Source organism: Lissotriton vulgaris, chromosome 5, assembly GCF_964263255.1.
Source record: "Lissotriton vulgaris chromosome 5, aLisVul1.2, whole genome shotgun sequence".
Taxonomy (NCBI): domain Eukaryota; kingdom Metazoa; phylum Chordata; class Amphibia; order Caudata; family Salamandridae; genus Lissotriton; species Lissotriton vulgaris.
Window position 1 is genome coordinate 1,285,739,144 of NC_141693.1, and position 12,880 is coordinate 1,285,752,023.

At 45.6% G+C, this 12,880-nt stretch overlaps 1 protein-coding gene across 2 annotated transcripts in view; it reads right to left on the minus strand.

Moving 5' to 3' along the window:
* PKP1 (plakophilin 1) overlaps positions 1-12,880 on the minus strand; it is a 187,011-nt gene that overhangs the window by 137,932 nt on the left and 36,199 nt on the right. For both annotated transcript variants that reach the window (XM_086923160.1, XM_086923161.1), the window contains exon 2: positions 1,882-1,964. In XM_086923160.1, the coding sequence (XP_086779286.1) occupies positions 1,882-1,964 (83 nt within the window). The remainder of the gene's footprint in view (positions 1-1,881; positions 1,965-12,880) is intronic.

A 12,880-nucleotide genomic window follows, 5' to 3' on the forward strand; every position in this document is an offset into this window, starting at 1 on the left:
GACTCTCACCGGCGTTCTGATCTCTGGTTGTGAGTCTGTGTTGAGCCCTTCGGTGACTATCAAACATTACAAACCTAGCCAGCATCCTACTTGCCATAGTTTATCTCAAGACATGTGTGGGGAGGCTTCCACTAGGTGCATCTCACTGATCTGGCTGACATGCTTGAGGTGAAAGCGAGAGTGCTGCAAATAGACTACTATGGAAGTAGGTCTGCCTGGAGCTATTCTGCAGAAGGTCTCCATCGTCACCTGCAGACCGCCAGTGCACATGTGAGGAAAGCCTGACAGCTTAACAAAGGCTTTTAAGACCTTAAAAATGCGGGCAGGCCAGGACAGGGGTTAATGTAAACAGAAAGAAGAAAAACCTGGCTGTCAGCGGGTAAGGCAAGATCATTCACCAAGAGCTGCTCCTTCAGCCAATATACAAGAACCAGCTTTGCCGGACTGGCTCCAAAGTGAGTTCTATAAAACATTCGCCAGTTCCATGGGCTCATGTGTGATTGTGACACCTGATGGGTTAACCAGATCCCATGGGAGTTCCCTGGCTGCCTTCTGTATTAGGCGTGGGCAAAACTAGTCTATGAGGAGTCACACTATGTTGGTGTGACTAAAATACCCAGCTGAGCGAAACCTATCAATTGTTTAATTTATAAGCAGTCTCAATGCACTGCATGTTGGGAAACTTACATTTACACATTTTTGCAATGTCTCTTTCTTAGGAAAAACGGGAGACTCGGCGAGGATGTTACATGGGAACATGGGAGTATAGTAACTCGGAAAACTAGAAAGGCTGAGGAATATAGAGAAGAAAAGGTGGTGAGAAGCTGGGAGAGAGGGAGCACGAAGGGAGAAAGATGAAAAGACAATGGAATAGAGATGGCGGTGGAAATTATGATGAAAGATAAGAACAGAGAGAAACATTCGGAAATATGGAGAAAAAAAGGCAAAGAAATTGATTTATGCAGATGGAGAGTGACAAAGAAGAAGGAGAAACAATATAAATGGGCAACATTTAATAGAGGAGAATATTCAAACTGCACATGGATGTCACCCTTAGTACAGTGCTGCTGAATGGTCACTGGATAGCAAAATCTGAGAGAAAAGGGGATATACCAGTGCAGTGACTTAAAATGGCTCTGCGGAGAGAGACAGAGAGAAGGAGAGTGAGAACATGAAAACAAGAATCAACTAGAGGGAGACACTGGGTGAGAAAGGGAGAGAAATATGAAAAAGAAGCAAACACAAATAGAGATTGAGAGAGGAGAGAAAAAAGTTTGAGAAAGAGCAGAGATATTAAGCGAGATCCGGGGAGAGAGGGTGAAGACAATGAATAAAGACAGTATTGTGTTAGTTAGTATATTTATATATTATGAAGTTAGGGAGAACCCCCACAGGCACTTTTCAGAGCAATCGGCACGTAAATAAAAAGCACATCACATGGAGGTCCTGGAGGAGGCCTCTTTAGCACTGCCAGGTGATTGGCTCTGCCATGCCAGACGGATGAGCAGATGACTCAGAGGCGGGTGCGGGAGGACCTGCCTGGGCGGGCGCCCTTACACACCTAGGTCTGGGCTCTGACTAAGTGCATCTGAGCAGCCTCTGAGCAGGAGCAGTCGTCTCACTCTCGGCAGCCTCCCTTTAAGCCTTTATGGAGCAGCTATTAACACCAGTGCCCATAATAACGCTGCATCTGAGGCACAACCCTTTCCAAGTGGCCTCGCCCTGCCCTACATTTCCCTATACCCTCCAAATGCACATCACATTTAATAGCAGTGCAGCGTATTTTGCAGATGGCACAAAAGGCATTGTTGTGCCGAAATGGATTATACGCCATTAGATCTTTGCCCCAACTGCATTCAACAGAATGATAGGCCGGCTTACCTGGTAGCCCCACGTGGATTTAGCATAGTGACTTCGGCCCCCTCCGAGGTTAAAGTTGTCAGACATGGTGTCATATGCAGTCCCTGTCAAGGAAACAAAAGAATGGTGGTAAGATTGAAGTTGGCAAGGTTTTTCATGGAGTGGCAATCACTTTGAGACGAATTCACTCATTCTGTAGCTCATGAACCTCACCATAACATTTACTCATCTTGTTACTCATTAAAGTAATTCAAGTCAGATATGTAAGTATACTAAACACAAACAATACTAAGGTGACAAACACTATGAGAAAAGATACCATAAAATATAAAACTAAAACAAGTAGAGACCTGCAAGACAAAAGAGCCTAGGGGAGCAGACAGTGAACAGGTGAAGAGGCCTAAGACCATAAACGCAAAACATGTTAAATAGCAAAGACTCAGACAGTAAATGACCACTGAGCAGATATCAAGGGAACAGAGAGAACACGAAAAATAACTATAGAGAAAAGCAGAGAGAGGATACCCCCAAAGCAAGAGAGGGCTTGTGAGCAGAGACCCACAGAGCAAAGACCAAAAAGCAAAGATCTAGAACGTAGACATAAATGGGGAGACAAAACAAGCAAAGACCAATGAAACAAAAACGAAGAACGAACAGAGACAAACAGCCTGATTCATCATTGTTAAATCCGGTCGCAAAGGGCCAGATTCTGAGAATCTGGCCCTTTGCGAGCGGTATTTTTGCATTTGGGATTTATCATCCCAAATGCAAAAATCGCTATTTAAGAATTCGCATATTTGCGAGGAATAGCATTTAAGGAATCTCTATTAGAGATTCCTTAAATGCTATTCTTGAAACATTTTAAAATTGCGAAATCGCAAAAATTTCCCGCTATTTACCGCGAGGTCAAACCTCGTGGTAAATAACGGAAACTTAGAAAAATGCATTTAAATGCATTTTTCTAAGTTTCATGTTACACACACACATGTCCTTGGGACATGTGTGTGCGCAACACCAATGTAGCATACATTTAAGGGGTGCTACAGGGTGTCCTTTGGACACCCCTGCACCCTTGAAATCGCAATTTCAATATGCGAATCGCTAATTGCGATTCGCACATTGAAATGTCTTCCCATTCATTCCTATGGGCCTTTGGGCCCATAGGAATGAATGGGGAGATATTCCTTAATTGCGATTAGCAATTTGCTAATCGCAATTAAGGAATAATTAGAAATCACAATTTATTTAGCGATTTCTTGGTGAATAGCATTTTGCTATTCCTTAATAGCGATTCCTTAATAATCGCTATTAAGGAATAGCAAATACTCACCTTGATGAATCAGGCTGTAAGTGAATACAGTGATTAAGAGACTGATATCCAAAAGACTTATAGAGCAAAGACTAAGAGTCAAATGTATATGTTGGCAGAAAGGGTACTTCCATCGCGTTGGAGCAGCCTTCACGCCAACATAATGGTCCGCATGCCAAATTTAAAAGCGGGCAGACTATAGTTGGTGACCGTGGAGGCCACTCTGCTATGGCCAAACTTCTCTGATGGGCCGACGGAGCAAGGACCATCAGAGAGTTGCCTATATGTCCGTCAGCCCAATTTAGAGGGGTGACCATATAGCCGTTGTTTGACTTCCTGGCACAGGCAGGAAAACCCTGGCGGTAAGGGGCAGTAGAAACATAAAAATGCCCCTTGATAATGGGAGATGACTCCCATTGTGAGTAGGCACAGATTTTTTTTATGTTTCATTTTTGAAAATAAAAAATCTTTTTAACCGTGTGTTACAATCCATTCTTAAACCGCCATAATGGGGGTTCCCGTCAATTTTAGGAAGGTCCGTCGGCCCAACAGACATTTCTACATTTTCCAAATTTGGCTTTCGGTACCTCTGCCATGGTGACAGAGTACAATAATCTGTCGCCCTGGAGGAGGACTGCCCAAATGTCTATTTTTAAATCAGGCACTACGTAGCAAAGACTAGAACAGCAAAGAAAATAAGAACTAGACAGCAAAGAGTGAAAGAAAAAATACCAGGAGAGAAGAAAGCAATAGAACAAAGACAAATGGACTATACTAACCAAAAGAGGGAACAGACACTAAATAAGCAAACGTTTATAGACTAGAGATCCAGAGAACATAAGCAGCAAATAGAAAGATGAGAAAGCAATTCACGGACACAGAGAATACAAGGTAAGTGCCCAATACTATCCTGAAAGCTAATGATGACTTATTTAGGAAAATAAGCTTACAAAAAGAAGACAAAATTAGTCCTCTCGTTTCTGACTACTTTTTACAGCTCCTGGGATAGAAGATCCCACAATAAAAAAGTCTGTAAACAGGGAACCCAGCGTCCAACATACTAGGGGCCTCATTTATGAGGCTGTGCGTCACTTTTACGCCGCTGGTGCGTCACTTTTTGTGACGCACCAGTGGCGTAAAAAATGCGCCTTTTTGCGCCATATTTACAAAGTGACGCATCTAGGTAGATGCGTTACTTTGTAAACCCCTGCGCCACATTATACCTGCGCCAGGTATAATGTATGCAAGGGGGGCGTATTGACGTAAGGAAGGGTCGTAGAAGTGACGCATTGAAATCTATGAGATTTCACTGCATCACTTTTAGGACGCCGTTGCGTCAAAATCTTGCGCCTGCCTCAGAGCAGGCGTAAGACTGATGCAGGCCCTTTCACATGGGGCTTGCCCCATGTGAAAGGATGCATTGCTGGAGCTGCGTCACTTTTGTGATGCACTCCAGCAATGCGTCACTTTTGCGCTTACAGGTACGTCAGAAATACTGACGTATCTGTAACTCCTTGCGACATGATGCGTCATACATTAAATATGACGCATCAGGAACGTCGCAAGGAGTGCGCACTGAGAATTGACGCATCGCTGCTTTCACGCAGCGATGCGTCATTTCTCATAAACGAGGCCCCCGGTCTCTTTTGTAGGGAGAAGCCAAAAAAGACGGCATCTCAAAAATCTACCTGGTCTACAGCAATGTGGCGCTCTGAAGGTGTAATGCAGGTAATAAAAATCAGCAGGGTAGTGGTGCCTAAGATAACAACACCAAAGATGGCAGATACCATCATATTATCACCTACTCTTGGTAAGAATGGGCATGGTAGTAAGACGCAAAATTCTACTTCGACATGGTGGGCTGCACTGTCATATACAGTAGTCATACCCCATGATCCAACTCTTGTGGAGTACACAGCAAAGGTCGACAGGATACTTTTTCAGCATTGAGAACGCCCACAGCCATTCAGATATCCTGTGCGTGGAAGAACTTTGCAGGTTGGTAGCAGGCCAAATATGCAAATCACCGCACAGACGTTCAGCCAGTTAAATGGGCAGCAACAGGTTAATTTAAAAAAAAAACACAATTTTAAGAAACTCGAGTTTAAAGGGTTATAGCTTTGTTTGTAGGCACGGACAAGAAACTGCGGTTGCAAACATGTTTTACCGGAGTCTATGATATATGGTGCAATATCCTTGTTTGCATACAGCAATGCAAACTCACTGCTTTGCATAGACTCCAACAAGATGGAAAGTATTATCACCCATGAAGTTCACACCACCCTTCCCAGCTGATAAGACGCCACACCACATACCATTCCACTCCCATCACCACCCCCACGCTGAGAGGCCTTTCAGCACAGCTCTCCATTATGCAGCTCCAGCTGAAAGGCTCTACGTGGATTTCTGTTACTGCTCTCAGTTAACATATGCCCTGTCTATTTGTAGTGTATCAAATGTTATTTTCTAACCTGTCACCTCTGACAATACTGTAGTATGGGGTTCAGAGGACTGCACTGGGTGGTATACTGTGTGCTTTTACCTGCTTGTCCTGTAGATTGCATAATATGCTGCAGTTTAATGTTCTATAGGGTAGCAATCAGTTCAGCGAGTGTAGTGGCACCAGGGCCCAGAGGGCTGAGGGACCTCCTGGCCTCCAGTTATGGCGGGTTTTTATACTAAACCATGGGTGGGGGGTCAATTTCCCCTGCTTGCATCGGGTCTTGTATTACCCTGGCGTCCTTGTTCAAGCTGCAGTCAACACCGACCACACTGATCGGTGTCTATACCTATGCCAAAGACACATAAATAATATTCAAAATGAACTGACCCCCTCCACTTACTCACCAAGTCTACCTGAAGTACACAAGGTAAAGAACAAGAAATAACTTCAAACGTAACCCAGACAAGAGCAGGTGCATTAACTTAGCTACAATCCATGTTCCGGTTCCTTGGAAAACCAACATGAGCGCCTCTGCTGCACCGGCCACAAACCAGCGATAGTTAAATACCTGGGAGCGTCAATACACTACAACTGTCCAGGAAAAGAAGAACTGGATCAAGAACAAGAGGCAAGGACAGAAGTAGACGTAGAGACTTGGCGGAACACTAAAACAGAGACTTGAAAACAGGAAGACAAGAAGACGCAAACAAATGATGGAGTAACAGAGACACAGTAACAGAACCCAGACTGCATTGCAATGGAGTATTGGTACCGACGTACACACAGCCTCCAGCCACAGGTAAAGTGGGCAGAAAGTGCCAGGAGGCAGGAGAACCTGGGCACGAGTGGAAGAAGAAGACACAGATGCTGGAGTTAAGAAGCTCATTCACTAGGACAAGAGTACAAAGACAAGGGGAAGCAGACATAGGGACAGTGCATAAATCCACTGGTCCCAGGTATGGGGTTTGGGTAAAAAACATTTAGATGCAAGAAAATAGGTAGGGAACGGGAGCTAAAGACAAGCTAACACCAGAACACTGGCATTAGATTCAGCCTCAGGGGTTCCAAAAATGAGAAGCTGAAGGAGGCATGGTAATTAACACAGGGCTAGGACATCAAGACAGAAAAAGGAAGCACATAAACATGGCAAGGGGGGCAGGAACCAGTAAGGGGCTAAAATACAATACGCCAAACTTATAGACACACTGCAGTGTGTACCATGGCATTTAACGCCCCACATTGCTACACCTTATCATATTGCATAAGACAACACTCCAACACTACCTTCACCACCATACCATTCCAGATGATCCAACAACACATAGTACTACAACTCTCCATGCTGCGTTATACCACACATGCTAAACACATTCAACAGATCTCAACACGGCATAACGCTCTCACCCACCATTCAATATCATTCCGCATTGTACAACAATCCAACTAGCAAGACAACATTAAACCACACATGCTACAGTTAACCTCATTATAACATCACACACATCACAACACAATTCCATCAACATATCGCATCACAATGCTGAACACCACTACTCACCAACCACTTTTGCTATGTACTAGTCAAGTCAAGTCATAAAATTTGTATAGCGCACTACATACCCAGAGGGTTTCAAGGCGCTTAGGAAGGGGAGGAGGATTATTTGTCAAATATCCACGTTTTAAGCTGCTTTCTGAACGCTAGGTGATTCTGGGTGAGGCGAAGGTAGGCGGGGAGTGAGTTCCATGTTTTGGCAGCCAAGTATGAAAAGGATCTGCCTCCCATGGTGGTCTTGTTGATGCGAGGTACAGTGGCGAAGGCTTGGCTGGAAGAGCGAAGTTGGCGGGAGGGGGTGTAGAAGGACAGTCGAGAGTTGAGGCAATCTGGACCGATGTCGTAGAGTGATTTGTGTGCGTGGGTAAGCAGTCGGAAAGTGATCCTCTTATTGACGGGTAGCCAGTGGAGGTCTTTAAGGTGACCAGAGATGTGTTCGTTTCGTGGGATGTCTAATATGAGTCTGGCTGAGGCGTTTTGGATTCGTTGTAGTTTCTTCTGGAGTTTAGCGGTGGTACCTGCGTAGAGGGTGTTTCCGTAGTCCAGTCGGCTCGTGACTAGAGCGTGGGTGACTGTTTTCCTTGTTTCGGAGGGGATCCAGCCAAATGTTTTTCTGAGCATGCGAAGAATGTTAAAGCAGGAAGAGGATACGGCGTTGACTTGTCTGTTCATTGAGAGTGAAGAATCCAGGATGACGCCAAGGTTCCGTGCGTGGTCTGTCGGGATGGGTGCTTTTCCGAGGGCTTCCGGCCACCAGGAGTCGTCCCATGCAGAGGGGGATGAACCTAAGATGAGCACTTCTGTTTTGTCTGAGTTCAGTTTCAGACGGCTTTGTTTCATCCATTCGGCGACTTCTTTCATTCCTTCGTGTAAGTTAGTTTTGGCGGTGCTGGGGTCCTTGGTGAGAGAAAGGATTAGTTGAGTGTCATCCGCGTAAGAGATGATGTTGAGGTTGTGTTGGCGGGCGATGGTCGCGAGGGGGCTCATGTATACGTTGAAGAGGGTGGGACTGAGTGAGGATCCTTGAGGTACGCCGCAGATGATTTCAGAGGCTTCGGACTTGAATGGTGGGAGGCGGACTCTCTGGGTTCTTCCTGTGAGGAACGAGGTGATCCATTCCAGTGCCTTTCCTTGAATTCCGATGTTTCTGAGGCGTTGTAAAAGGGTGCTGTGGCAGACTGTGTCGAAGGCTGCAGAGAGGTCGAGGAGGATGAGGGCGACTGTGTCTCCATTGTCCAGTAGAGTTCGAATGTCGTCTGTTGCTGCGATGAGGGCGGTCTCAGTGCTGTGTTTGGCTCGGAAGCCAGATTGTGAGGGGTCGAGTGATTTGTTGGCTTCGAGGAAGGTGGCGAGCTGGTTGTTGACGGCTTTTTCGATGACTTTGGCCGGGAATGGAAGAAGCAAGATGGGGCGGTAGTTTTTGAGTTCGGTGGGGTCTGCTGTTGGTTTTTTCAGAAGGGCGGTGAGTTCAGCGTGTTTCCAGTCTTCCGGGAAGGTGGCGGAGTTGAGGGAGCAGTTGATGACGTCTCGGAGGTGCGGAGCTATGACAGAGTCTGCTTTGTTGAAGATGTGGTGAGGGCATGGGTCTGTGGGGGATCCAGAGTGGATGGAATTCATCAGGCGGATGGTGTCCTCCGTGGAGATTGGGTTCCAGGCGTTAAGGGTGTTTACGGGGGGAAGATGGTCAGCAGATGGTGGGGTGGGTTGGCTTCCGGGTTGGTTGTCAAAGCTGTTGTGGATGTCAGCAATCTTGTTGTGGAAAAAAGAGGCTAGGGAGTCGCAGAGGGTTTGAGAGGGGGTGATGTCGTTGGAGTTGGCCGAGGGGTTGGAAAATTCCTTGACGATGTTGAAAAGTTCCTTGCTGTTGTGGGCGTTGTTGTCAAGTCGATCCTTGAATGCTGTTTTCTTGGCTTTTCGGATCAGTTGGTGGTATGTACGGGTGGCGCTTTTGAAGGCGTCCTTGTTGTTGGTGGATGGGTCTTTTTTCCAGGCCTTTTCAAGGGAGCGGCAGAGTTTCTTGGACTTCTTGAGATCATCGTTGAACCATGAGGCCTTCTTGTTGCCAAGTTTGTGTTGACGTTTTTTCAGTGGTGCTAAGGTGTCGGCGGTGTTGGATAGCCAAAGGGTGAGGTTGGAGGCGGCTTCGTTGGCGTTAGAAGAGAGGGCTGGGGAGGTTTGAAGGAGCGATGTGGAGATCTGATCCGTGGTGATTTTGTTCCAGTTTCTTTGTAGAGTTGGTTGGAGGTGGATGATGGGTTTCGGCTTGTTGTAGGTGAAGTGAACGCAGCTGTGGTCAGTCCAGATGAGATCCGTAGTGTGGCTGAAGGAGACATGGTTGCTGGAGGTGAAAATGGGGTCGAGTGTGTGACCTGCGATGTGGGTGGGGGAAGTGACCAGTTGTTTAAGTCCGAGGTTGGCGAGGTTGTCTAAGAGGGTGGCGGTGTTGCGGTCGTTGATCTTTTCAAGGTGGAAGTTGAGGTCTCCCAGAAGGATGTAGTCTTTGGAGGGGAGCGCGTGAGGGGTGATGAAGTCCGTGATGTCTTCACTGAATTTTGCGCGGGGTCCTGGTGGTCTGTAGAGGAGGGTGCCTCTAAGAGTTGTCTTGGGGTCGATGTGGATCTGGAAGTGGAGGTGTTCGGAGTTAGCGAGGTTGGCGTCGGAGCTGGTAGAGATGCGGATGGATTTCTTATGGACGATAGCGATTCCTCCTCCTGTATGGTCGGTGCGGTCCTTGCGTGTGATCTTATAGTCATCAGGGATAGCGATGGCGATGTCAGGGGCGGAGGAGGCGTTCATCCATGTTTCCGTTAGGAAGGCGATGTCTGGAGAGATGGTGTCTAGTAGGTTCCATAGGTCGATGGCGTGTCTGTGGACCGAGTGCACAGCTCATTTCTTTAGCACAAAGATAATGTCGTTTTTGGGCAGCACTTGGCGACAGTGTTCCCTAAAGGTAGGAAGACCTAATACAGACTCAATAAGAACCTTTACGATTTGGGGAAACTCTAGCCTACTGATAAACATTGCTACAGGGACTATTGGAAATGTTTGACTTTCGACTGAGAGAAGGTATGTCTCAAGAAATATACAATGGGTTGAGTCAGTAGGATAGTTCATTTATTTGAGCCCTATGGTAGAGAGACCTGTGTGTAACCCCCCTTGTCACCCCAAGTGGGCTGGGTATGCTCAGACATGAGTCCCGTGCTCTCCACAACACTGGAGTCAAGCTATTCTGGCTGAAGACGGCTAATAGCCAGAAACCGGTCCTAGAATGCTTGATTCCGGTCCAGGAAAGACATGGCTTTGCAGTTCAGGCTGGACTGTTCCCATGAGGCACAAGGTCAAGGCTGATTTGCATATGGCCATGTCTGAACTGGGGTGGTGTGGAGTGCCAAAAAACAATGGATTTAGGCCCAGATCTCTGTACTGGGGTGAATGTATGACATTGTTCTCCATTCTGTCCATCAACTGTTGTTTTGCATTTGTAACCCCCTTCTTCAAAAACACCCATAATGGCATCTTTCCACTGGCGAAACAATGTAGACAATGACCCCATGGTTAGCCCAATTGGTCCTGTTTGAAATGAAGGAAGCTTTAGAGAGTCAAGATAAGGACTGTTTAAAATAGTATAGATGTTTAAAAAGCTCACCAGATATCAGAGCCGCTTCTAGAAGGGTAATCTGAATGCATTTCCAATCAGAAAATTATAGAAACAATTTAGCTTAATTTCAAGGAAAGTACTCCCTGAAGGGACATTAATAAAGATAGCAAAATTATCGTTCAACAACAATAAAAAACATTTTTAAAAATTGAAATTGCCGGCGCACACACCTAGCAATAAAAGGCCTTAAAAGCGAAAGGCCCATTTACTTTTCAAAGATCGGAATTCATGTTGATAAAAATCACCAAGGGCGGTGGAGCAATTCGCTGGTGTTTTATCAGATATGCACAAATATTTGGGCTGCATGTATTTACACATATCTTTGTGAGCTGCCAGCTAACAAATGTTCACACTGCAAACAATCTGCAAACGTACAGAGGCAAACAGCGGTAAGCCTTCCAAAGTGTTCAAACAGGAGAAGGCTTGACAGGCCACCATGCTTACACTCCATCTCTTCATGAGAGGCTTGCACCTAAGATATTTGTTCAACAGCCTCATGTAAAAAATATATGTACACACAAGAGGTAGACTGTGGAATGCTCATCATAGAAATACATTTTTCAGGAACACATTGTGTTACACGTGAATTGTACCTAGATATTAAATATATAATTTACCAAAAACACGCAGAGACCTCTATTAGGAAAATGGATGCAAATATTTGCTTTGATTGAATCACAATATTTATATCTAAAGAAAGACTGATGCAGAAAGGTGTTATGTACTTACAGTGCTCACACTCTGCGGTTAAAGTAAGATTAAACGTGTGTATATATACGAAATAAGGCAGAAGACGAACATGAAGCAAAGAATGTTCGTAAGAAATCCACTGAATGCATCCAGCACGCCCAACATGGACAGAGACTTTTCCGGCCTAGCTGCCCATGCCCGAGTTTCAACATATGTATAAGTGGCCCCTATGTCACTAAGTGGAAATGTATCAGGGCGTGTTTAATGGGAGCAAACCTCATTAATATATCAGTGCGTTTCCGTGAGGTTTAGCTCTCTATACGCCACAATGCAGTTGCATTCAAAGTTTATTTTTCCCTCCTTCTGCACTCCTGCCTCTCAAAATAATTATCAACCCTGAGACAGTCACTTTTTTCATTCTGTAAAAATATGTGTTAAAGGCTCTGTCCAATTGGTATTGTTTCAGGAGTGCTTATAGACATTCCATGGAGCGCCCGAGACTTTTTTTACTGGAAAGCCCCTATGCAATTACGTACATGTCTCATGTACCTACACATTAAGTATAAATATAGATAATTCTTCTGTTAGTAGTCTAGCTCATGATAGTCCCAGCTAAATGAGCTGAGGCATGACTGACAAATAATTATGCTTTCCATATTTAAATGAAATGAAATGTTTGCATTATTTCAACTCGTACTGTTTTTTTTATTTTTATTCCAGTCAATGCCACGTCGTCCCCTTCAAGGCTTTATGTTACATACTAAATGTAGCACAAAGCTGGCTGGGGAGGAGTTTCTTCTGAAGCATCAGGCTGAAACGAGATCCAGAAACCCGGAAGTGATGGGTAGAGGAAGGCGACAGCGGGTACCCGGACCCCACTGTTTATTTAACTTCAAAAAACTTCGCAGCTGGGGGCACACGGAGGTAAACCTTAAGGACACACAAAACATACTAACCAGATGCTGCAACACAACTGTCGTGTCCTAACCCACACAGACACGTGGACACTGACTTTCACTTAAGAGCTCTTTATTCAGGCTTCTCACTCAGTCCCCGTCCCTACTCTAACTGCCCTTTCCTGTTCCTGACCCCACCTCTTCCCCTCAGCCCACCTAGCTCCTCCCACCCCAACTACTAGACCGTCAACAATATAACATCTCCCCCCTTCTTAACAAAATAGCAAAGTGAAATTAGTCCATTTCAACGATCAGTCTCTTCGGAGGCTGTACTTGGCGTCGTGGGCGAACTGGGGTGGACACAGCGTTCTCAGCCATAAGTTCTGGTTCCACTTGTGGCACAGGGTCAGGTGTGCCTGTTTCCGGGTGGTTAGAGTTCTCCGATACGGAGGCAGGGGGCGTACACTCGCGC